The sequence below is a fragment of the Salvelinus sp. IW2-2015 genome, linkage group LG25, assembly GCF_002910315.2.
Source record: "Salvelinus sp. IW2-2015 linkage group LG25, ASM291031v2, whole genome shotgun sequence".
NCBI classification, from domain to species: Eukaryota; Metazoa; Chordata; class Actinopteri; order Salmoniformes; family Salmonidae; genus Salvelinus; species Salvelinus sp. IW2-2015.
This window is the reverse complement of record NC_036865.1, coordinates 22,306,783-22,330,863: the sequence shown is the minus strand read 5'-3', so window position 1 is coordinate 22,330,863 and position 24,081 is coordinate 22,306,783. Positions and strand designations below refer to the sequence as shown.

The window sequence follows — 24,081 nt, the reverse complement described above, 5'->3', positions numbered from 1 at the left end:
ACTGCCCCCGCATACTGCTTGTATCCACAGCACTAACTTGTGAGTTGGTGATCTGCCGCTCGTTTAGTAAAGTGCAGTCAGTTCTCTGCTTTCTCTCTGTTTATCGTACTGATGCATGTGTGATAAAGTCTGTCTTGCTTGTTGCCATCGTTAAATTACGAGCCTAGTTGGTTTAGCTACGGAGAAAGACAGGAACCTTCCAGCTAAACATTATTGGCTGATATAATGGCTGGGCTGGACATGCTGAGAGATGAATTCGGATTGGTCTGCCATGTAGCATGCATACAGTGGGGCAAAAAAGTATTTAGTCAGCCACCAATTGTGCAAGTTCTCCCACTTAAAAAGATGAGAGAGGCCTGTAATTTTTTATCATAGGTACACTTCAACTATGACAGACAAAATGAGGGGGAAAAATCCAGAAAATCACATTGTAGGATTTTTTATGAATTTATTTGCAAATTATGGTGGAAAATAAGTATTTGATCAATAACAAAAGTTTCTCAATACTTTGTTATATACCCTTTGTTGGCAATGACAGAGGTCAAACGTTTTCTGTAAGTCTTCACAAGGTTCACACACTGTTGCTGGTATTTGGCCATTCCTCCATGCAGATCTCCTCTAGAGCAGTGATGTTTTGGGGCTGTTGCTGGGCAACACGGACTTTCAACTCCCTCCAAAGATTTTCTATGGGGTTGAGATCTGGAGACTGGCTAGGCCACTCCAGGACCTTGAAATGCTTCTTACGAAGCCACTCCTTCGTTGCCCGGCGGTGTGTTTGGGATCATTGTCATGCTGAAAGACCCAGCCACGTTTCATCTTCAATGCCCTTGCTGATGGAAGGAGGTTTTCACTCAAAATCTCACGATACATGGCCCATTCATTCTTTCCTTTACACGGATCAGTCGTCCTGGTCCCTTTGCAGAAAAAACAGCCCAAAGCATGATGTTTCCACCCCCATGCTTCACAGTAGGTATGGTGTTCTTTGGATGCAACTCAGCATTCTTTGTCCTCCAAACACGACGAGTTGAGTTTTTACAAAAAAGTTCTATTTTGGTTTCATCTGACCATATGACATTCTCCCATTTTCTTCTGGATCATCCAAATGCACTCTAGCAAACTTCAGACGGGCCTGGACATGTACTGGCTTAAGCAGGGGGACACGTCTGGCACTGCAGGATTTGAGTCCCTGGCGGCGTAGTGTGTTACTGATGGTAGGCTTTGTTACTTTGGTCCCAGCCTCTCTGCAGGTCATTCACTAGGTCCCCCCGTGTGGTTCTGGGATTTTTGCTCACCGTTCTTGTGATCATTTTGACCCCACGGGGTGAGATCTTGCGTGGATCCCCAGATCGAGGGAGATTATCAGTGGTCTTGTATGTCTTCCATTTCCTAATAATTGCTAAATAATAAATAAATACTTTTTTGCCCCACTGTATGTCTAACATGAGCTGCTCAGWATGTGTGTGTAATCCTTTCTAATGCAGCTTTTTTGAAAGATATCACAAACTTAGTGTTGCTATTGCTGGATGATCGTGCATTTCTGACTCTGAAAATGAATCAGACAATGAGGAAATCCCTGGGAAATGAGGAAATTTAGGCTAAAATAAAATCATTGAATCAGACATTGTAGACTCTTCTGAAACGGTGATCAACAGTGTTGTCACCAAAGAAGTTGACCTAGTTTTGGAATCACTGGAATTCCCAATGGAAGCAGAGTAGGAAAACCAAGGACAAAATTCTGCCGTTTGATTGCAAATATGCGGAGGGAGTCACAAAGAAGGCTGTTGTATAAAACACATCTCTGTATTGCATTTTCAAACTAAGGGCAACTATGGCATCCTTGACAGAGAGGGAGAAGCGTTCATCCATGTATACGGAGAATATAAGAGAGTCTAGCTAGCTTCATTTTCAGATATTATGTTTCTAATTTTCTCAATTTTCATTGCAAGTTATACAACATTTTCCAGTAGTGCCCCAACTTCCAAGTTAATTCATGTTTACATTTAGTTTAATCATGTAATAATTACACAGAATTGATTTGATAATAAAACAGTCTTCACTTTAATGATAGTCCAAAGACACGACATTACTGACCAAGACAATATTACAGTAAATGAGACATGAGTAAATTAAGCTATAGTATAGAGCTGGGAAGCAAGCCTGATGAACCAAATCACCAATCTTTCTGATTATACCAACAGATTTCATCACTTTGCTGCAGACAAATTGAATATGATCTTCCTAGGATAACGTTTCATCAATTAAAACTGAGGAATCTAGTGGATGGAACTTGTTCAATTTCATTCCCACCAATTGGCTCTTCCTTTTATAATATTTCTTATTGGTACCAATTAATACAATAAAGTATCATTTATTTTTACATTTTAAGATWAAYWWTTTTTTTGACTGACCGGCTCGATCTTATGTAAAAATGAATGAAATTGTGTTTTTTTACAATTGTACAATAATTCTAAAATTGATAAAATTATTTTTTTCTCATCTACACACAATACCCCATAATGACAAAGCAAAAACAGGTTTTTAGACATTTTTGCTATAAAAAAAAAAACCTGAAATATTACATTTACGTAAGTACTGTATTCAGACCCTTTACTCAGTACTTTGTTGAAGCACCTTTGGCAGTGATTACAGCCTCGAGTCTTCTTGGGTATGTTGCTACAAGCATGGCACACCTGTATTTGGGGAGCTTTTCCCATTCTTCTCTGCAGATCCTCTCAAGCTCTGTCAGGTTGGATGGGTGTCAGAGTGACCATCGGGTTCTTGGTCACCTACCTGACCAAGGCCCCCCCCCCCCCCCGCCTCTCAGTTTGTCCGGGCGGCCAGCTCTAGGAAGAGTCTTATTCCATTTCAGAATGATGGAGGCCACTGTGTTCTTGGGGACCTTCAATGCTGCAGAATGTTTTTGGTACCCTTCCCCAGATCTGTGCCTCAACACAATCCTGTCACCGAGCTCTACGGACAATTCCTTCCACTTCATGGCTTGGTTTTTGTTCTGACAGACACTGTCAACTGTGGGACCTTATAGACAGGTGTGCGCCTTTCCAAATCATGTCCAATCAATTGAATTTACCACAGATGGACTCCAATCAAGTTGTAGAAACATCTCAAGGACGATCAATGGAAACAGGATGCACCTGAGCTCAATTTCGAGTGTCTTAGCAAAGGGTCTGAATACTTACGTAAATTAGGTATCTGTTTTTTATTTGTAATACATTTCTAAACATTTCTAAACCTGTTTTCGCTTTGTCGTTATGGGGTGTTGTGTGTAGATTGCTGATGATTTTTTTTGTACTTTTCCATTTTAGATTAAGGCTGTAATGTAATAAAATGTGGAAAAAGTCAAGGGGTCTGAACTTTCCGAAGGCACTGTATATCATACACTACATTTGAGGAACAATGGGAAAGTAATTCTGCTTTCAAAGTTGATTAACCTGTCACCCCACTTTTGAGAAAATGGCCCTTGAGTGTTTGGTACACCTACTGGAGAGCTCTTTGTCTACACCCATTCAGCATCGTTCAGACCCTCTTAAGCCTTAGCCCCAACCATCTCCTTAAGGATTCAGATGAGGCCATGTGCTTAACAGAGCGAGTACGGCAGTGTACTCAACCTAATATTAAGACTAAAGGCTGGTTTATACTACGTCTATCTACATGTCTGTAGACAGTTGTCACAGTGACATCACTAATATTCTATTGTTGTCCGACATTCAAACTTGTCATTATGAAAAAAGCATAAACACAAAAACAACTAGCTGTATGACATCAGCAGCCTGATTGTCCAAAATAGCCTAACTGGTGTATTTTAACACTAAAAAACCCATGCATTTAGTATATGTCAAAGTTTGTCACATGCACAGGATACAGAAGGTGTAAACGGTACAGGTAGCTACCTAAACAATGAACCATAATCCCAACCCATAACGTTACTACCATGCATGAATCTGCAGGTAGCTAAAGCTAACCAACTAGGTTCAAAGTTAGCTAGCTAGCATTAGACTAACAATGCAAAAGGATTTCTGAGATACAAATAATATTACTACACAGATCATACACGTAACGTTAGCTAGCTTCTTATTAACTTCTTATGGCTGCAGGGGCAGTATTGAGTAGCTTGGATGAAAGGTGCACAGAGGTTCCCAGAGTAAACGGCCTGCTCCTCAGTCATAGTTGCTAATATATGCATATTATTATTAGTATTGGATAGAAAACACTCTGAAGTTTCTAAAACTGTTTGAATGATGTCTATGAGTATAACAGAACTCATATGGCAGGCAAAACCCTGAGACAAAAATCCAAACAGGAAGTGGGAATTCTGAGGCTGGTTGATTTTCAACCAAGATCCTATTGAAATCACAGCGAGATATGGATGAGTTTGCACTTCCTACGGCTTCCACTAGATGTCAACAGTCTGTAGAACCTTGTCTGATGCCTCTACTGTGAAGGTGGGCCGAATGAGAGGGGAATTATTAGTCAGGTCTGCCATGCCTTGACCATGCGCGTTCACATGAGAGGGAGCTCTGTTCCATCGCTCATCTGAAGTCAATGTAATTCTCCGGTTATTATAACGTTATTCAAGATTTATGTTAAACATTCTAAAGATTGATTCAATACATCGTTTGACATGTTTCTACTGACTGTTACGGAACTTTTGGACATTTCGTCAGCTTTTAGTGAACGCGCTTCCTGACGTTGGATTTGTTTACCAAACACGCTACAAAAATAGCTATTTGGACATAAATGATGGACATTACCGAACAAAACTAACATTTCTTGTGGGAGTCCTGGGAGTGCATTCCGACGAAGATCAGCAAAGCTAAGTGAAGATTTATAATGCTTTTTATGAGTTTTGTTGACTGCACAATTTGGCGGGTAACTGTATAGCTTACTTTTGTGGCTGAACACTGTTTTCAGATTGAATATTGTGTTTTGCCGTAAAGCTTTTTGAAATCTGACACAGCGGTTGCATTAAGAACAAGTGTGTCTTTAATTGTATGTAAAACATGTATCTTTCATCAAAGTTTATGATGAGTATTTCTGTTATTTGACGTGGCTCTCTGCAATTTCTCCGGATATTGGAGGCATTTCTGAACATCGCGCCAATGTAAACTGAGGTTTTGGATATAAATATGAACTTAATCGAACAAGACATATGTATTGTGTAACATGAAGTCCTATGAGTGTCATCTGATRAAGATCATCAAAGGTTAGTGATTCATTTTATCTCTATTTGTGCTTTTTGTGACTCCTCTCTTGGGCTGAAAAAATGGCTGAATTTTTCTGTGAGTTGGTGGTGAACTAACATAACGTTTGTGGTGCTTTCGCTGAAAAGCCTATTTGAAATCGGACACTTTGGTGGGATTAACAACAATATTACCTTTAAAATGGTATAAGATACATGTATGTTTGAGGAATTTTAATTATGAGATTTCTGTTTCAATTTGGCGCCGTGCACTTTCACCGGCTGTTGTCATATCATCCCGTTAACGGGATTGCAGCCATAAGAAGTTAAAGAGTTACTATTTCCCGAATTTAACTCTTCAGATACTTTCATATCTTATCGATTACAGTCACTTATTAATATATTATKACCTCAGTCATTCTGAATGTCGCAAACTCTTGGCTATCTGCACGAACCCTAGCATAAATGAATAATCAGCGATATACGAATTGGTTTAATTATTAATTTACTAACTAAATAATCACATACACACAGGATAGGTTACGCATTGAGTACTACATAATGCAATGAGAAGTCCCTCGTGGACATAATGCAATAGTCGTTCGATAGCGAAATGTTCTCCAGAATGGATCTTTCAGAGTACCATTTGGTCGTTCGATAGGGAAATGTTCTCTCGAGTTTCCTAGACTATTTTACATATACAGCTGCAGACTGTGAATGTGAATGTGTAGTCTTTAGTTTTGTAGATTTCTTAACCATTCGTGACATTTGGACTGCGTCGTTACGTCCTCTGGTCTTTGTAGAGATTTTCTTCTCTGTTGAAAGTTTCAGAGTTCTAGCCATTACGTCCCTCACAGCTCATGCTGTTGGTCTCGTTGAACTAATGTAAATTGTCAGAAGTGGGTTTTATACACTCTGGGAAAAGGGGCGTTCCATGACGCCGATGTAATGTCTGTGCTGACGTGGGCGTCGCCACTGACTTGGTTAAGACTTTGTATGAAAAACAATTCTCTCATTTAGAAGGCTAACATCAGATTACATCTTCTCACAAATAGTTTCATATATGTTTCCCCACATTTGGATGTGACCCTGACAACTGGGAAATATATACATTCAGAGATAGTTATGTTGTTATACTGTCCTTCCTGAGATCCCCAAACTCAGCGGATCTGACAATTGTTCTTCGAGTACCCACGTACCACTCCAACCACATGGATTTCAGAAATATTGTTTCATTATTTCAAACTTTTTGTTACGAATCCCTTTGGCCCGGCAGTCTAGGGGGGGATGGTAACGAGACCCGTAACATAACTTATGCAAAGTATAATAGTRAAAAAGTAACCGTGAGAACGAAAAACCACAGACAACTAAATTACCGTCAAACACTCATGGTTTATTTTTAAACACACGGTAAAGGGGGGCAGGAAAAGGGGCTGAGCTGGACCYAAGGAAAGAAACAAATATCCAAAAACACCCCTAAACTAGCCTACTTCAATACAGCTAACTAAACAAAAATACAGTGGGTGGTCCGCCCAGTTCTAACTAGTGTTCTTAGACAAAGTATTCCTACGGGTAATGTATGCCCATGGGCGGCTTGTCTTCATACACCCTTTTCCCACCATCAAACAAACAGTCAATCACCGTAACAAAACAATACTCACATAATTCCGGACAAATGTGACATGTATGAACTCAATAACGAGAGAGAGATATTGAGAGAGATTGAGACACACAGAGAAAACAACTGACTGGGTTTTTAAACCAAGGGGATGTGATAGGGTAATGGTAACAGGAGGAGGTGTGTCTTCTGATTGATGACTGATTGGGGAATGATGATTGCCACCTGTGAGGGGAGAAGGAGAGAAAAGAAACACACACACAGGATACACACACACAGGATACCTGTATCCGTAACACTTTTGATGGGAGGAATGTCATTGTTCTACAGAGTAAATCCTCTCTCAATACTGCATGTCCAGGCAGAGAGTYTCTGCAAGGAATTTATAGCCGTCATAAAACTGCCAACTTCACCTCTCTTCCCCTCTGCGGGAGAGAGTGGGCACTATAAAGCGGGCCCACTTTAACCTGATCCTTCAGATCTGAACAGGAGAGAGACAGTACATAGGCCTCCTACCTACACAAATTGCTCATCACACAAAAAAATGAATTTGCAAGACTAGCTGCCGCCTCTAATTAACTGTCTCCATCTGCACCTTTGTTTAAGAAACTCAATATCATGTACTTTCATCTACAAATACTCATTTTGTCTAAACCCTTCAATGGATTCTTACAGCTCAATTCTGAAATCCATTTATATAACACAAGACACTGCGATAACCTTTACCCTCTCCACTGTCGCACCTCAGTCTATCAGATACTATACTCTTATCTTACTTACTTATACTCTTAAATTCTTATCATCACATTGCCAAAACCTCATCATCCCTCTAACTTCAAGCGAAGACTGGGGGTCAGCCCGATGAACCAAACTACTCAGTAATCTCCTCCATATAGCCTAACTCTCACATGCGCACACACACATTTAAACTATTTATTTTTTCGTGGTAACTGATCAATTAATTTATACATGTATAATTAGTATGTTTTATCTATTTTAACAAACCTTTTTTATTTTTGTACTTATGAACAGCAGTCTAAGGCACTGCATCTCAGTGCAAGAGACGTCACTACAGTCCCTGGTTCAATTCCAGGCTGTATCACATCCGGCCGTGATTGGGAGTCCCATAGGGCRGCGCACAATTGGCCCAGCGTCGTCCAGGTTTGGCCGGGGTAGGCCGTCATTGTAAATAAGAATTTGTTCTTAACTGACTTGCCTAGTTAAATTGAATGTTTTTATTATTTTTGTGGTGTGGTTATCATGTAAGCCCATGGGCTGTCAACCACACCTGCCACACAAAAGTTTTGGGTCACTTAGAAATGTCCTTGTTTTTGAAAGAAAAGCAACTCTTTTGTCCATTCAAATAACATAAAATTGATCAGAAATACAGTGTAGACATTGTTAACGTTGTAAATGACTAATGTAGCTGGAAATGGCTGATTTTTTTAATTATTTTTTATGGAATATCTACATAGACGTACAGAGGCCCATTATCAGCAACCATCACGCCTGTGTTCTAATGGCATGTTGTGTTAGCTAATCCAAGTTGATCATTTTAAAAGGCTAATTGATCATTAGTAAACCCTTTTGCAATTATGTTAGCACAGCTGAAAACTGTTGTTCTGATTTAAAGAAGCAATAAAACTGGCCTTCTTTATACTAGTTTAGTATCTGGAGCATCAGCATTTGTGAGTTCGATTACAGGCTCAAAATGGCCAGAAACAAAGGACTTTCTTCTGAAACTCGTCAGACTATTCTTGTTCTGAGAAATGAAGGCTATTCCATGCGAGAAATTGCCAAGAAACTGAAGATCTCATACAACGCTGTGTACTGCTCCCTTCACAGAACAGCACAAACTGGCTCTAACCAGAATAGTTAGTGGGAGGCCCCAGTGCACAACTTCTTACCTTCAGGCTATGCTCAAACCCTACACCCCAACCCGAGTACTCTGTTCTGCTTCCTGTTCTCTTTTGGCCATCCCACCCCTATGGGAGGGGCAGCTCCCAGTCAGCCCAGTCCAAGATCTTCACTGTCCTGGCACCCCAATGGTGGAACCAGCTTCCCCCGTTAACTAGAACAGCAGAGTCCCTGCCCATCTTCCGAAAACACCTGAAACCCTACTTTTTCAAAGAGTAAATAATCCCCCTCCTCACTTGTACTTGACCACCCCACCCACTCCTTCTGGCTCTGAAAGAAGCTTAGACGGGGATTAGACTCTAGGGGGTTAAATAATCCCCCTACTCACCACTTTGCTGACAGCTACTTTATTGCGGAAAAGTGTACTTACTATGCCTGTGGTATGTGGTTGTCTCACCAAGCTATCTTAAGATAAATGCACTAACTGTAAGTCTCTCTGGATAAGAGTGACTTCTAAATGACTACAATATCAATGTAGTCATTTAGCAGTCGGTAACAATCAGGGTTAACCTTGTCGCTTTCGTCTGTCATTGAAGGACATAATAGGTCATGTCTGCTAGAATGTTTTATGAGGGCTGTGGGTATTCCATTAATTGGGAGAGTCATTATGAATACATAGTTATTCTATACATTACATAGAATGTGTGTTCATGTGGGCTGAGTAAACGTGTAACTGAAAACATACAAAAAACGAAGTAAAGTACTTCTTGGTACTTTGAGGCACTTTTCCTTTTTAGGACTTTGAAGCTCCATCTCCTTTCCTAATGTACCAACCGTCTGTGGATTATGACATTGTAGGTAGATTGGAGAAAGACTGCCACTTATGTATTGTGGTCAGTTTGTATTAATTAAATTAAATTCTAGTGGTTGGTGGGGTCTAGTTAGGGAGAGTCGGTCCATCGAGAGACTGAAGTGAGATGAGTGGAGGCCCCACACACACCTCATAGTTGTGTGTGATGCCCTCCCAGTCACCCCGTCCCAGCCCTTCAGATAGAGCCCCTCTCCACTCTCGCCAATAACCACCATTGAATCTTAGCTATAATGAGAAACAAGGAATAGTAATGACTCGACATCCTCTCTTAATCTTTCCAGAACTCTTATTCATTTTACAGCAGGTTTGCAAGTCAAAATAATAAATACAATTACATTGTAGTATTGTTAATCCTTCCCTTTCTCCCAAGCCAAATCCATCCCTCTCCCTCTCCACCTCCCCCTCCCTATTTTCTCCCCCCTTTACCCAACTCGAATCCAAGATGGCGTAGCAGTCGGACGTGTGTTTGTCTTGTCTTGTCCCGTGTAAATAGTCCTCGTATTTTTCGTATACATTTCGTATATATTTTAATTTCACTTTCCATCTAGGAACTGAATATACATTCCTACATTCCGCCTCACCCAATGTGGTACGGACCTGCTATTTTTTATACTTTAGAACCGTAACCCCAATCAGAAGCTAGCCAGATAACTAGCTACTAGCTAGTAGTCAGTTAGCCACTGCTGCGGTCTTCACCCTTAACTCGGACACATCCAGCTTCAGCTCGGGCCAATACCTGCCAGTCTGCAAGCGCGATATCAACCCAGAGCATATAGGAACGCTTTTCTCTACCACATCACCGGATTCCTGACGCAAGCTCTGGACAATTACACCGTATCATCACAGCTAGCTAGCTGCAACCGAGTGGCTACTACTGGCTAACACCTCTGTCCCGAAGCAAGCACCAGTTAGCCTTGAGCTACCCTCGAGCTAGGCCCATCTGCCGGCTAGCCGAAGAGGTCTACCAGCGAATTCTGGGCTACAATACCTCTTTTGCCAATTGGACTGGACATTTTTTTGCCGACACAGAGCCCTGCCAATCCATCACAACTGGTCTAAACAGCTCTACAAGCTAATTCAGCCCTGTTATAGCCTGGATATTACTCACCAATTTACCAGCATCGGACTGTCTCTCGACAACAACGCCGGATTCCTGCCGTAATCCCTGAGCCACTACTTCTGATCCTCAACGCTAGCTTGCAGCTAGCGCAGCAAGCTAGCGCCACTGCCACGAAGCTAGCACCAGTTAGCAAACACAATTCTACAATTCACAACCTCTCTTTCGCCATCGCCATCCGGCTTGGATTCTCTGTCGACACGACCACGTCTGAGCAGACCCCCTCCGTCGGAGCAGACCACCCCCGGGCTACTAACTTTAAACGCCGCGTGCTAGCTTAGTGGAGCCTCCCTGCTCCATCTACGGCTGCCCCCTGGACACTATGATCACTTGGCTACATAGCTGATGCCTGCTTGACTGTCCATTAATTCACGGTACTCCATCTGTTATTTTGTGTTTTATCTGTCGGCTCTGTGCTTTAACTCAGGATCTGTGTGTAGTTAATCCGACCCTCTCTGCCTAGTCGTCGCCATTTTTACCTGTTGTTGCTGGTTTAGACTAGCACCCTGTTATTGCTGCTGTTATCTTACCTGTTGTTTTAGCTAGCCTCCCCAATCAAGACCTGCAATCACTTTATGCCTTATTGTATGTCTCTCTCAAAATCAATATGCCTTGCATACTGTTGTTCAGGCTAGTTATCATTATCATTGTTTTGGTTTGCAATGGACCCCGTAGTTCACTCTCCGTACCTCTGATACCTCCTTTGTCCCACCCCCACATGCGGTGACCTCACCCCATTGAGACCAGCATGTCCAGAGATACAACCTCTCTTTATCATCACCCAGTGCTGGGCTTGCCTCCGCTGTACCCGTGCCCCACCATACCCTGTCTGCACATTATGCCCAGAATCTATTCTACCACGCCCATAAATCTGCTCCTTTTATTCTTTGTCCCCAACGCTCTAGGCGACCAGTTTTGATAGCCTTTAGCCGCACCCTCATCCTACTACTCCTCTGTTCCTCGGGTGATGTGGAGGTAAACCCAGGCCCTGCATGTCCCCAGTCACCCTCATTTGTTGACTTCTGTGATCGAAAAAGCCTTGGCCTCATGCATGTCAACATCAGAAGCCTCCTCCCTAAGTTTCCCTTACTCACCGCTTTAGCACACTCTGCCAACCCTGATAGTCCTGCCGTGTCCGAATCCTGGCTTAGGAAGGCCACACAAAATTCTGGGATTTCATACCCAACTATAACACTTTCCGTCAAGATAGAACTGCCAAAGGGGGAGGAGTTGCAATCTACTGCAGAGATAGCCTGCAAAGTTCTGTCATACTTTCCAGGTCTATGCCCAAACAGTTCGAACTTCTAATTTAAAAATTAATCTCTCCAGAAATAAGTCTCTCACTGTTGCCGCCTGCTACCGACCCCCTCAGCTCCAGCTGTGCCCTGGACACCATCTGTGAATTGATCGCTCCCCATCTAGCTTCAGAGTTTGTTCTGTTAGGTGACCTAAACTGGGATATGCTTAACACCCCCGGCAGTCCTACAATCCAAGCTTGATGCCCTCAATCTCACACAAATCATCAAGGAACCCACCAGGTACAACCCTAAATCCGTAACATGGGCACCCTAATAGACATATCCTGACCAACCTGCCCTCCAAATACACCTCTGCTGTCTTCAATCAAGATCTCAGCGATCACTGCCTCATTGCCTGTATCCGCCACGGTCCGCGGTCAAACGACCCTCCCTCATCACTGTCAAACGCTCCCTAAAACACTTCTGCGAGCAGGCCTTTCTAATCGACCTGGCCCGGTACCCTGGAAGGATATTGACCTCATCCCGTCAGTTGAGGATGCCTGGTCATTCTTTAAAAGTTACTTCCTCACCATATTAGACAAGCATGCTCCGTTCAAAAAAATGCAGAACCAAGAACAGATATAGCCCTTGGTTCACTCCAGACCTGACTGCCCTCGACCAGCACAAAAACATCCTGTGCGAACTGCAATAGCATCGAAGAGCCCCTGCGATATGCAACTGTTCAGGGAAGTCAGGAACCAATACACGCAGTCAGTCAGGAAAGCAAAGGCCAGCTTTTTCAAGCAGAAATTGCATCCTGTAGCTCTAACTCCAAAAAGTTCTGGATACTGTAAAGTCCATGGAAAACAAGAGCACCTCCTCCCAGCTGCCCACTGCACTGAGGCTAGGTAACATGTCACCACTGATAAGTCCGTGATAATCGAAAACTTCAACAAACATTTCTCAATGGCTGGCCATGCCTTTCCCTGGCGACTCCAACCTTGGCCAACAGCCCCGCCCCCCCCGCTGCTACTCGCCCAAGCCTCCCCAGCTTCTCCTTTACCCATATCCAGATAGCAGATGTTCTGAAAGAGCTGGAAAACCTGGACCCACAAATCAGCTGGGCTTGACAATCTGGACCCCTATTTCTGAAACTGTCCGCCGCCATTGTCGCACCCCCTATTACCAGCCTGTTCAACCTCTCCTTCGTATCATCTGAGATCCCCAAGGATTGGAAGCTGCCGCGGTCATCCCCCTCTTCAAAGGGGAGACACCCTGGACCCAAACTGTTACAGACCTATATCCATCCGCCCTGCCTATCTAAGGTCTTCGAAAGCCAAGTCAACAAACAGATCACTGACCATCTCGAATCCCACCGTACCTTCTCCGCTGTGCAATCCGGTTTCCGAGCCGGCACGGGTGCACCTCAGCCACGCTCAAGGTACTAAACGATATCATAACCGCCATCGATAAAAGACATTACTGGGCAGCCGTCTTCATCGACCTGGCCAAGGCTTTCGACTCTGTCAATCACCATTTCTTATCGGCAGACTCAGTAGCCTCGGTTTTCTAATGACTGCCTTGCCTGGTTCACCAACTACTTTGCAGACAGAGTTCAGTGTGTCAAATCGGAGGGCATGTTGTCCGGTCCTCTGGCAGTCTCTATGGGGGTACCACAGGGTTCAATTCTCGGGCCGACTCTTTTCTCTGTATACATCAATGATGTTGCTCTTGCTGCGGGCGATTCCCTGATCCACCTCTACGCAGACGACACCATTCTATATACTTCCGGCCCTTCCTTGGACACTGTGCTATCTAACCTCCAAACGAGCTTCAATGCCATACAACACTCCTTCCGTGGCCTCCAACTGCTCTTAAACGCTAGTAAAACCAAATGCATGCTTTTCAACCGTTCGCTGCCTGCACCCGCACGCCCGACTAGCATCACCACCCTGGACGGTTCCGACCTAGAATATGTGGACATCTATAAGTACCTAGGTGTCTGGCTAGACTGCAAACTCTCCTTCCAGACTCATATCAAACATCTCCAATCCAAAATCAAATCAAAGAATCGGCTTTCTATTCCGCAACAAAGCCTCCTTCACTCACGCCGCCAAACTTACCCTAGTAAAACTGACTATCCTACCGATCCTCGACTTCGGCGATGTCATCTACAAAATAGCTTCCAATACTCTACTCAGCAAACTGGATGCAGTTTATCACAGTGCCATTCGTTTTGTTACTAAAGCACCTTATACGACCCACCACTGCGACCTGTATGCCCTAGTCGGCTGGCCCTCGCTACATGTTCGTCGTCAGACCCACTGGCTCCAGGTCATCTACAAGGCTATGCTAGGTAAAGTGCCGCCTTATCTCAGTTCACTGGTCACGATGGCTACACCCACCCGCAGCACGCGCTCCAGCAGGTGTATCTCACTGATCATCCCTAAAGCCAAAACCTCATTTGGACGCCTTTCCTTCCAGTTCTCTGCTGCCTGCGACTGGAACGAATTGCAAAAATCTCTGAAGTTGGAGACTTTTATCTCCCTCAACAACTTTAAAAATCTGCTATCCGAGCAGCTAACCGATCGCTGCAGCTGTACATAGTCCATCTGTAAACTACCCACCCAATTTACCTACCTCACCCCCCATACTGCTTTATTTATTTACTTTTCTGCTCTTTTGCACACCAGTATCTCTTCTTGCACATGATCATCTGATGATTTATCACCCAGTGTTAATCTGCTAAATGTAATTATTCGATTTATTGCCTACCTCATGCCTTTTGCACACATTGTATATAGATTCTCTTTTTTTTTCTACCATGTTATTGACTTGTTTATTGTTTACTCCATGTGTAACTCTGTTGTCTGTTCACACTGCTATGCTTTATCTTGGCCAGGTCGCAGTTGCAAATGAGAACTTGTTCTCAACTAGCCTACCTGGTTAAATAAAGGTGAAAAAAAAAAAATATTAAAAAAAAACTCAAGCCAAGCTTGTCCCAATCTCCTGTCCTAACACACCTTTGTCCCAAATAAGCATGTCCCTACCTCCCATCCTTGCCAAGCTAAGCGTGTCCGAACCTCCCATCCTTGCCCACCCAACCTAAGCTTGTCCCTACCTTCCATCCTTGCCCAGCCAACTAAGCTTGACCAAACTCCCATTCTTGCCCACCCACCTAAGCTTGTCCCGACCTCCCATCCTTGCCCACCAACCTAAGCTTGTCCCGACCTCCCATTCTTGCCCACCCAACCTAAGCTGTCCCGACCTCTCCATTCTTGCCCACCCAACCTAAGCTTGTCCCGACCTCCCATCCTTGCCCACCCAACCTAAGCTTGTCCCGACCTCCCATCCTTGCCAAGCTAAGCTTGTCCCGACCTCCCATCCTTGCCCACCCAACCTAAGCTTGTCCCGACCTCCCATTCTTGTCCACCCTCCTTACTGTACCTCCGGCACACTTACACCCATCCATCCATTCTCATTCATTCCCTCCCAACATATACCCTATCCACCCACCCTCCTACGCATTCATATTCACCATCCCTTACCCTCCCATTCATATACACAAACAAACACACGCACACACATATATATATATATATATATATACACACACACACACCTACACACGCACATCCATAGAACAGTTGTTGACATACACTTCATGGCCAAAAGTAAGTGGACACACCTTCAAATTTGTGTAATCGCCTCTTTCAGCCACACTCATTGCTGACAGGTATATAAAATCGAGCACACCGCCATGCAATCTCCATAGACACACATTGGCAGTAGAAATGGCCCGTACTGAAGAGCTCAGTGACTTTCAACGTGGCACGGTCATAGGATGCCACCTTTCCAACAAGTCAGTTCGGCAAACTTCTGCCCTGCTGGAGCTGCCCGGTCTAATGTAAGTGCTGTTATTGTGAAGTGGAAACGTCTCGGAGCACCAACGGCTCAGCCGCGAAGTGATAGGCCACACAAGCTCACAGAACGGGACCGCTGAAGCGTGTAGCGCATAAAAACTGGAAGCAACGTCAGCACAATAACTGTTTGTCTTGAGCTTTTTGAAATGGGTTTCCATGGCCGAGCAGCCGCAGACAAGCCTAGATCATCATGCGTAATGCCAAGTGTTGGCTGGAGTGGTGTAAAACTCGCCACCATTGGACTCTGGAGCAGTGGAAACACGTTCTCTGGAGTGATGAATCACGCTTCACTATCTGGCAGTCCAATGGACAAATCTGAGTTTGGCGGATGCAAGGAGAACGCTAACTGCCCCAATGCATAGTATAAAGTTTGGTGGAGGGGGAATAATGGTCTTTGGCTGTTTTTCATGGTTCGGGCTAGGACCCTTAGTTCCTGTGAATGGAAATCTTAACGCTAGAGCATACAATGACATTCTAGACGATTCTGTGCTTCCAACTTTGTGGCAACAGTTTGGGTATGACAATGCCCCCGTGCACAAAGCGAGGTCCGTACAGAAATGTTTTGTCGAGGTTGGTGTGGAAGAACTTGACTGGCCCGCACTGAGCCCTGACCTCAACCCCATCAAATACCTTTGGGATGAATTGGAACGCCGACTGCGAGCCAGGCCTAATCGCCCCACATCAGTGCCCGACCTCTCTAATGCTCTTGTGGATGAATGGAAGCAAGTCCCCCGCAGCAATGTTCCAACATCTAGTGGAAAGCCTTCCCAGAAGAGTGGAGGCTGTTATAGCAGAAAAGGGGGGACCAACTAAATATTAATGCCCATGATTTTTGAATGAGATGTTCGACGAGCAGATCTTCACATACTTTTGGTCATGTAGTGTACATACTATATTTTCCTTCCTGAATTGTCTTTTAGAGTATAGATTGTATTTGGGGGAGGGGGAAATTATATTGTCTCAATTTACGTTAAGCTGGTCTCGGCCATCACTGGATGTCGCCTTGTGCGCTCATTGTTATTTTCTACTAAGGCTTGTTTCTAGTCTCTTTCACTTGTCTGCCTAAACCACAGTAAACTAGCCTATATTTCTGTGACATAGACTGAGAGGTTTGCTCTATAGCCATTTGTGTTTAAACGTCCCAGATGGCGGTGGGATGCTCTAAAAGCATATCTGTGCCCTCCCCTGGTCAGTCATCTGTGAGGGTAAGCCATCCTGTGGGGTGGACAGCTCAGAGGACACGCTCCGCTCAAATAGCACTCAGGCTTCTGTTACCGCCGCAACAACGGCAGCCGTGGAGAAAGACGTATGGGAACAGACTGCAGATAAGGGCTGCTAGAGTGATGCTCTCCGCCTGTGTCTAACTCTTACCCCTGTCGTCTGTCTCTGTCTTCTCTCTCTCCCCCATCCCCCCAACAGCTGCCAGCACCAGTTGGCTCCAGGAGCATGTCGCAGACCTAAGTCGAAGGTAAGATCCCCTTTCAGTGAGTCATCCTGCTGTTTCGATCCTCCTTGTTTTTCCCTTTAGTCCACAAGTGGACAGTTTCCCTCCCAAGAATCCCTCAGGAGATGGATGCACCACAGTGTGTGTGTAATGTAACTAGCAGTCTGTCCCAGTTAAACTGAGGTTAAAGGATAAATGAAATATACACAACATGGGGTGTAGTATGTTCAGCAAAACGTTAGTCTTTGTCAGGGAAAAATATTGGCTTAATTGATTGAGCTCCTTGAGATGTTTGTAAGGTATGAGAAGCAAGGGCTGGTGTCATGTCATTTCCCATGGATTAAAATTACACCCTCAGGCCAAACCTACCTGTAGAGGTCAGAGGTGAAACTCTTATCTTCCCTTTCACCTCCACCATATTGTGCTGTGCGCCCTCACCCTGAGGTTAAGACCTGCTGGATGTTCTCAGTTCAGCYACTTCCTGCTCCTGGCCGTCACCTCTGGAGACTCTGTGCAGTGAAACTCCTCTCCACCCCTCATACACTATCTTCCAGGATGATGAATCGCCTCACTTGTTTTGTCTAAATAGTGAATGTTGGTGGGTTTTGTTTCAGTCCAGTGTTGAGATCATCTTGCACCTTTTACGGTCTCTGCTGGTGCCCCGGTATGGAACCTGCCCACTCAGGAAGTGGAAAATCCCAAAAGGCTGAGTCATGTTTAGAGTAGGAGGACTCATTTGAAAAAGAACACCCCCCCTCCCCCAACCTCCTAATGGGATATGTGAATGAGCTGCTTTAGGTCAGGTGAAACAAGCCGCTACCTCATTGCAGGGCCGGCTATATTTAGCTTTTCTTATGCAGGCGTTCCCTCATGGCTATAATAACCTGAGAATGTTTACAAACATACATGATCCCATAGAATAGACCAGTAGCACTCTATGAAACACAACTAGGCCTAAGTAAGATTGATTCTGTGACTGTGCAGTTGGCCATGACTGAAGTCTCAATCAATTTATAAAACCCCAAATATGATGAAGTTGCTTTCTGACACATTCCCTCCTGAATAGAGAAATACACATACAACCCCACCAGAGGAGGCTGGTGGAGGAGCTATAGGAGGATGGGCTCATTATAGTGGCTGGAATAGAATCAATCACCCATTCCAGCCATTTACAATGAGACTGTCCTCTTATAGCTTCTCCCACCAGCCTCATCTGAATCCTACCCACTTCAGATTACCTAGGGAAACAGCACCTATTATATACAACAGAGTAAAGTTCTGATTGATCTGAGTAGAAGGCACAGTGAACAGGATGTCCCGGATGACTTTTACTCATCGTTTTATTATCTGCCGTAATTGTGTCATGCATGTCTGTGGACCACACTACCCTTTCTGGTGTTTGGTGGGTAGACATTATATAACCCTTGGAGCTAGTCCATGGTGTACTATTATTTGGGCAACTCCGTTTAGTCTGTATTTATAGTCAACATACATCATATCAAGTGTTTGTTTGTCTCACCATAATCCCACAATTTCTGTCTCCAGTGGGTAGGATTAAACAAATTCTGGAACAAAGCTCCCTCTATCCACACAGTGTTCTCTCTCTCTTTCCTTCCTACTCTCTCTCTAGGCAGTGCCGTCCGCACAGACTGTGCAGACAGGCGGCCAGGGAATCACACAACCGTTTCCCAAGTACTCAAATTATATAATTGCAGCGGGGAGATAAAGAGATTATTGGGATTGTAAATCCTGCTTCCCGCTCACCCATTACCCCCCYAAAAAATGTTGGCTTCAAATTGAGTGACCGGAGGTCAAGCTTCTTTGTTAATGCATTTTCTTTAAAAAATGATGCCTATTGTTTAGTGTGTCCTTGTTGGACATCAGAGGACTAGTATCCTTGCATGTCTTCTATGAGGTTGACGTTGGACAGTGATGCAGTTTAAACACAGTATATATAATTAATCTTCTCAGTATTTATCTAATCATGATCTATTCCAAATAATGATATGCCAAACCCTGTGTACATCGCTTCAAATAGAAAACGGGGATAAATGGGAGTGCTCGACGTCACGCTGGCTAAATGGGAGTGCTCGACGTCACGCTGGCTAAATGGGAGTGCTCGACGTCGCGCTGGCTAAATGGGAGTGGCGGGCGTCGCGCTGGCTAAATGGGAGTGCTCGACGTCGCGCTGGCTAAATGGGAGTGGCGGGCGTCGCGCTGGCTAAATGGGAGTGGCGGGCGTCGCGCTGGCTAAATGGGAGTGGCAGGCGTCGCGCTGGCTAAATGGGAATTAACTCGTTGCCCTCTACTGATGCTGATGAGTATGATGTATGGTCTCAGACACTCTGCGGTCAGACACAGCACCCCTCTGTCTGAGCAGGACGTCACTTCCTATCATATAATCACGCCTACTCCGACAGGCTACACCTCCTAATGCACTGAATTAACATTTCTGAATAATTACACATGACTGATCTGTAAACCATGTGCACTGTCTCATCTCAACACAGCTGTAAGAAGAGGGGGTTCCATTCACTATAGGGATCAGTTTTGGGGGGGGGGGGAATGAGAGCAATGTATTTATTTCAGTCGCATGCTGAAAAGCAACACACATGAATGTTTAATGCCCATTTATATGACAATGGCATTATGAAAGCAAGCCATTTGAATTAGATCAGAAATTGGTCATTTATGAACACAGTGCAGCACATTCCAAACAGAAAATGTCATATCTGATTCAAAAACACAGAACGAATGCAGCCATCTGTCTGTATAATAATACATTGACGAGTTGGGTCCCAAGAATATATATAAAAATGTATCTTCTCAGTATTTAACTAATCAGGACTTATAAAAAAAAAAAATGCTATGCCAAAACCTGTGTACATCACTTCAAATAGAAAACGGGGCTAAATGTGAGTGCTGGATGTCACACTGGATAAATGTGAGTGCTGGATGTCACACTGGATAAATGTGAGTGCTGGATGTCACACTGGATAGATGTGGAGTGCTGGATGTCACACTGGATTAATTGTGAGTGCTGGATGTCACACTGGATAAATGTGAGTGTTGGATGTCACACTGGATAGATGTGAGTGCTGGATGTCACACTGGATAGATGTGAGTGCTGGATGTCACACTGGATAGATGTGAGTGCTGGATGTCACACTGGATAGATGTGAGTGCTGGATGTCACACTGGATAGATGTGAGCTGGATGTCACACTGGATAGATGTGAGTGCTGGATGTCACACTGGAAGATGTGAGTGCTGGATGTCACACTGGATAGATGTGAGTGCTGGATGTCAACTGGATAAATGTGAGTGTTGGATGTCACACTGGATAAGATGTGAGTGCTGGATGTCACACTGGATTATGTGAGTGCTGGATGTCACAATGGATATAGGTGTGAGTGCTGGATGTCACACTGGATAGATGTGAGTGCTGGATGTCACACTGGATAGATGTGAGTGCTGGATGTCACACTGGATAGATGTGAGTGCTGGATGTCACACTGATAGATGTGAGTGCTGGATGTCACACTGGATAGATGTGAGTGTGGATGTCACACTGGATAGATGTGAGTGCTGGATGTCACACTGGATAGATGTGAGTGCTGGATGGCCACACTTGGTAATGTGAGTGCTGGATGTCACACTGGATAAATGTTGAGTGCTGGATGTCACACTGGATAGATGTGAGTGCTGGATGTCACACTGGATAAATGTGAGTGCTGGATGTGAGTGCTGAATGTATATGACACATTTTTGGAAGATTACAATCACGTAGTCTCAGCAATATTAATGTTTTCACTTTTAAGATGGATATGTATATTACAGGTGCTCCCTGTCCTGTAATGTTTGTGATTTCTTCAGTTACCCTTTAGTAATATGTGTTGTCAAAGTAACTCTAACCAGTTTAGACACTTTTTATGCGTTTGGAGCAAAACTGAAGGGTTGACTGGCTTTGTATAGTAATCTTATTTTGTATGTTTTCAGTTTGTGTGGGATTATCCCTGGCCTCAGCAGTGTCCTCCTGCCTCGAATGAATCCATTTGTCTTAATCAACGTGGCCGGAGCTCTCTCACTCAGCGTCACCTACATGCTCATTGAGATCAAGTAAGTCCACCCCTCCGACACAGTGTAATGGTGTAATGACATTAGTTAGTGGATTTGGGGGAAGTTATAAATCGAGACTGGGTATGAGGAAGAATATGTACTCTGAATAATGCGTTCTCACAAAGCCTTTGTCTGCCTGCTGTGTGTGTGACCTCCTGTTATCAACCTCCATGAAAACTCCTGACATGCAGTGCCTTCAGAAAGTATTCACACCCCTGGACTTTTTCCACATTTTGTCATGTTACTACAGCTTCAATTTTAAAATTGATTGAAATTTTGTGTCACTGGCCTATACCCCTTAATGTCAGTGTTTTTAAAAATGTTTACAAATGAAATCAAAATGAAAAGCTGAAATGTCTTGAGTCAACCCCTTTGTTATGGCAAGTCTACTGTAAATAAGTTCAGGAGTAAAAATGTGCTTAACAAGTCACAATAAATTGCATGGACTCACTCTGTGTTTAACAATTTTTGGTTCTCTGTACCCCACATATTCAATTAACTGTAAGGTCGCTCAGTCAATCAGTGAATTTCAAACACCGATTCAACCACAACGACCAGGGAGGTTTTCCAATGCCTCTCAAAAAACACCACCTATTGGTAGATAGATGGGTTAAAAAAAWATCAAAAAGCAGACATTGAATATCCCTTTGAGCATGTTGAAGTTATTAATTATAGTTTGGATTACAAAGATACAGGCATCCTTCCTAACTCAGTTGCCAGAGAGGAAGGACACCGCTCAGGGATTTCACCATGAGGCCAAAGGTGACTATAAAACAGAGTTTAATAGCTGTGATGGGAGAACTGAGGATGGATCAACAACATTGTAGTTACTCCACAAAACTAACCTAAATGACAGTGAAAAGGAAGACTTTGTAGAATAAAAATATTCCAAAATATGCATCCTGTTTGCAATAAGGCACTAAAGTAAAACTGAAAATAATGTGGCAAAGAAATTACATTTATGTCCTGAATACAAAGTATTATGTTTGGGGTAAAGCCAACACATCACTGAGTACCACTCTTCATATTTTCAAGCACAGTGGTGGCTGCATCATGTTATGGGTATACTTGTCATCTGCAAAAACAAGGGATTTTTTAGGACACAAAGAAACAGAATAGAGCTAAGCACAGGCAAAATCCTAGAGGAAAACCTGGTTCAGTCTGCTTTCTAACAGACACTTTCTAACAGGAGACAAATTCACCTTTCACCAGGACAATAGCCYTAAACACAAGACCAAATACTGCAGTTGCTTACCAAGACGACAKTGAATGTTCCTGAGTGGCCTAGTTACAGTTTTGACTTAAATCATCTTGAAAATCTATGGCAAGACTTGAAAATGGCTGACTACCAATGATCAACCACCAATTTGACAGAATGTGCATATATTGTCCATCCAGGTGTGCAAAGCTCTTACTCACAGCTGTAATCACTGCCAAAGGTGATTCTAACATGTATTGACTCGGAGGTGTGAATACTTGTGTAAATTAGATATTTCTGTGTTTCATTTTCAATACATTTGAACAAATTTCTAAAAATATGTTCCACTTTGTCATTATAGGGKTATTGTGTGTAGATGGGTGAGAAAAAACAACATGTGGAATAAGTTAAGGAGGATAAATACTTTCTGAAGGCACTGCAAATAGTGTCTGTGCTCCTAACTTTATAACTTACCAGTATTATGAAGTACCTGATGCTCTCTCTCTCTGACTGCAGTAATTACAATGCTGTGGACACGGCCTCGGCGGTGGCCATCGGCCTCATGATCTTTGGCACCATGTATCCTATGAGCGTGTATAGCGGGAAGGTGCTCCTTCAGGTAGGCTATCCAAACAGGTCCACAATCTAAACTGGACTGGATCGTTGAATTCTCTTTAGGACGTGACGTGGATCAGACAACCGTACTGTAACTCAACACTTATCTCTTGGAATGATTGTGAGATATGTTCGGTCCAAATTCTGTTTGGCTCGCACTGTTTGTTGTAAGAGAGTATGTTCTTTGATGGAACTTAACTCAGTAACTTATTGACTTATTGGACTGTGTGCTGTGTTTTGATGTGACTCMAATCTGTTTGCGTTGTGCTCTCCTCTTTAGACCACTCCATCTCATGTCATTGGTCAGCTTGACAAATTGCTCAGAGAGGTAAGACTTAGAACACTCAGATATGGGTTGAGTAACATCTGCTTTCATTTACAGATGTGTGGGAATACAACATAAATTGTCATTTTAATCACAAGGATGGTCAGTCCTTGCATGTATCACTCTGTCTACAAGTCTAAGTGGGTTAATAGTAAGACATGTGAGACAGAATACATAATACATACAGTGGGGCAAAAAAGTATTTAGTCAGCCACCAATTGTGCAAGTTCTCCCACTTAAAAAGATGAGAGAGGCCTATAATTTTCATCATAGGTACACTTCAACTATGACAGACAAAATGAGCCACACAAAGAGAGAGATAGTTGAATTTCTTCAACAAGCTGCTTACCTATTGCAGATTCAGTCTTGCCAGCCTGGTGCAGGTCTACAATTTTGTTTTCTGGTGTCTTTGAACAGCTCTTTGGTCTTGGCCATAGTGGAGTTTTGTGAGTGTGGACTGTTTGAGGTTGTGGACAGGTGTTCTTTTATACTGATAACAAGTTCAAACAGGTGCCATTAATACAGGTAACGAGTGGAGAACAGAGGAGCCTCTTAAGAAG

The 24,081-nt window shown here is 43.5% G+C and overlaps 1 protein-coding gene across 2 annotated transcripts in view; it reads left to right on the top strand.

Moving 5' to 3' along the window:
* The window catches only part of LOC111951853 (zinc transporter 6), a 105,075-nt gene that overhangs the window by 71,090 nt on the left and 9,904 nt on the right, over window positions 1–24,081 (top strand). For both annotated transcript variants that reach the window (XM_023970113.2, XM_023970114.2), the window contains 4 exons: window positions 17,241–17,289; window positions 21,264–21,383; window positions 23,098–23,200; window positions 23,477–23,524. In XM_023970113.2, coding sequence (XP_023825881.1) covers window positions 17,241–17,289; window positions 21,264–21,383; window positions 23,098–23,200; window positions 23,477–23,524 — 320 coding nt within the window. The remainder of the gene's footprint in view (window positions 1–17,240; window positions 17,290–21,263; window positions 21,384–23,097; window positions 23,201–23,476; window positions 23,525–24,081) is intronic.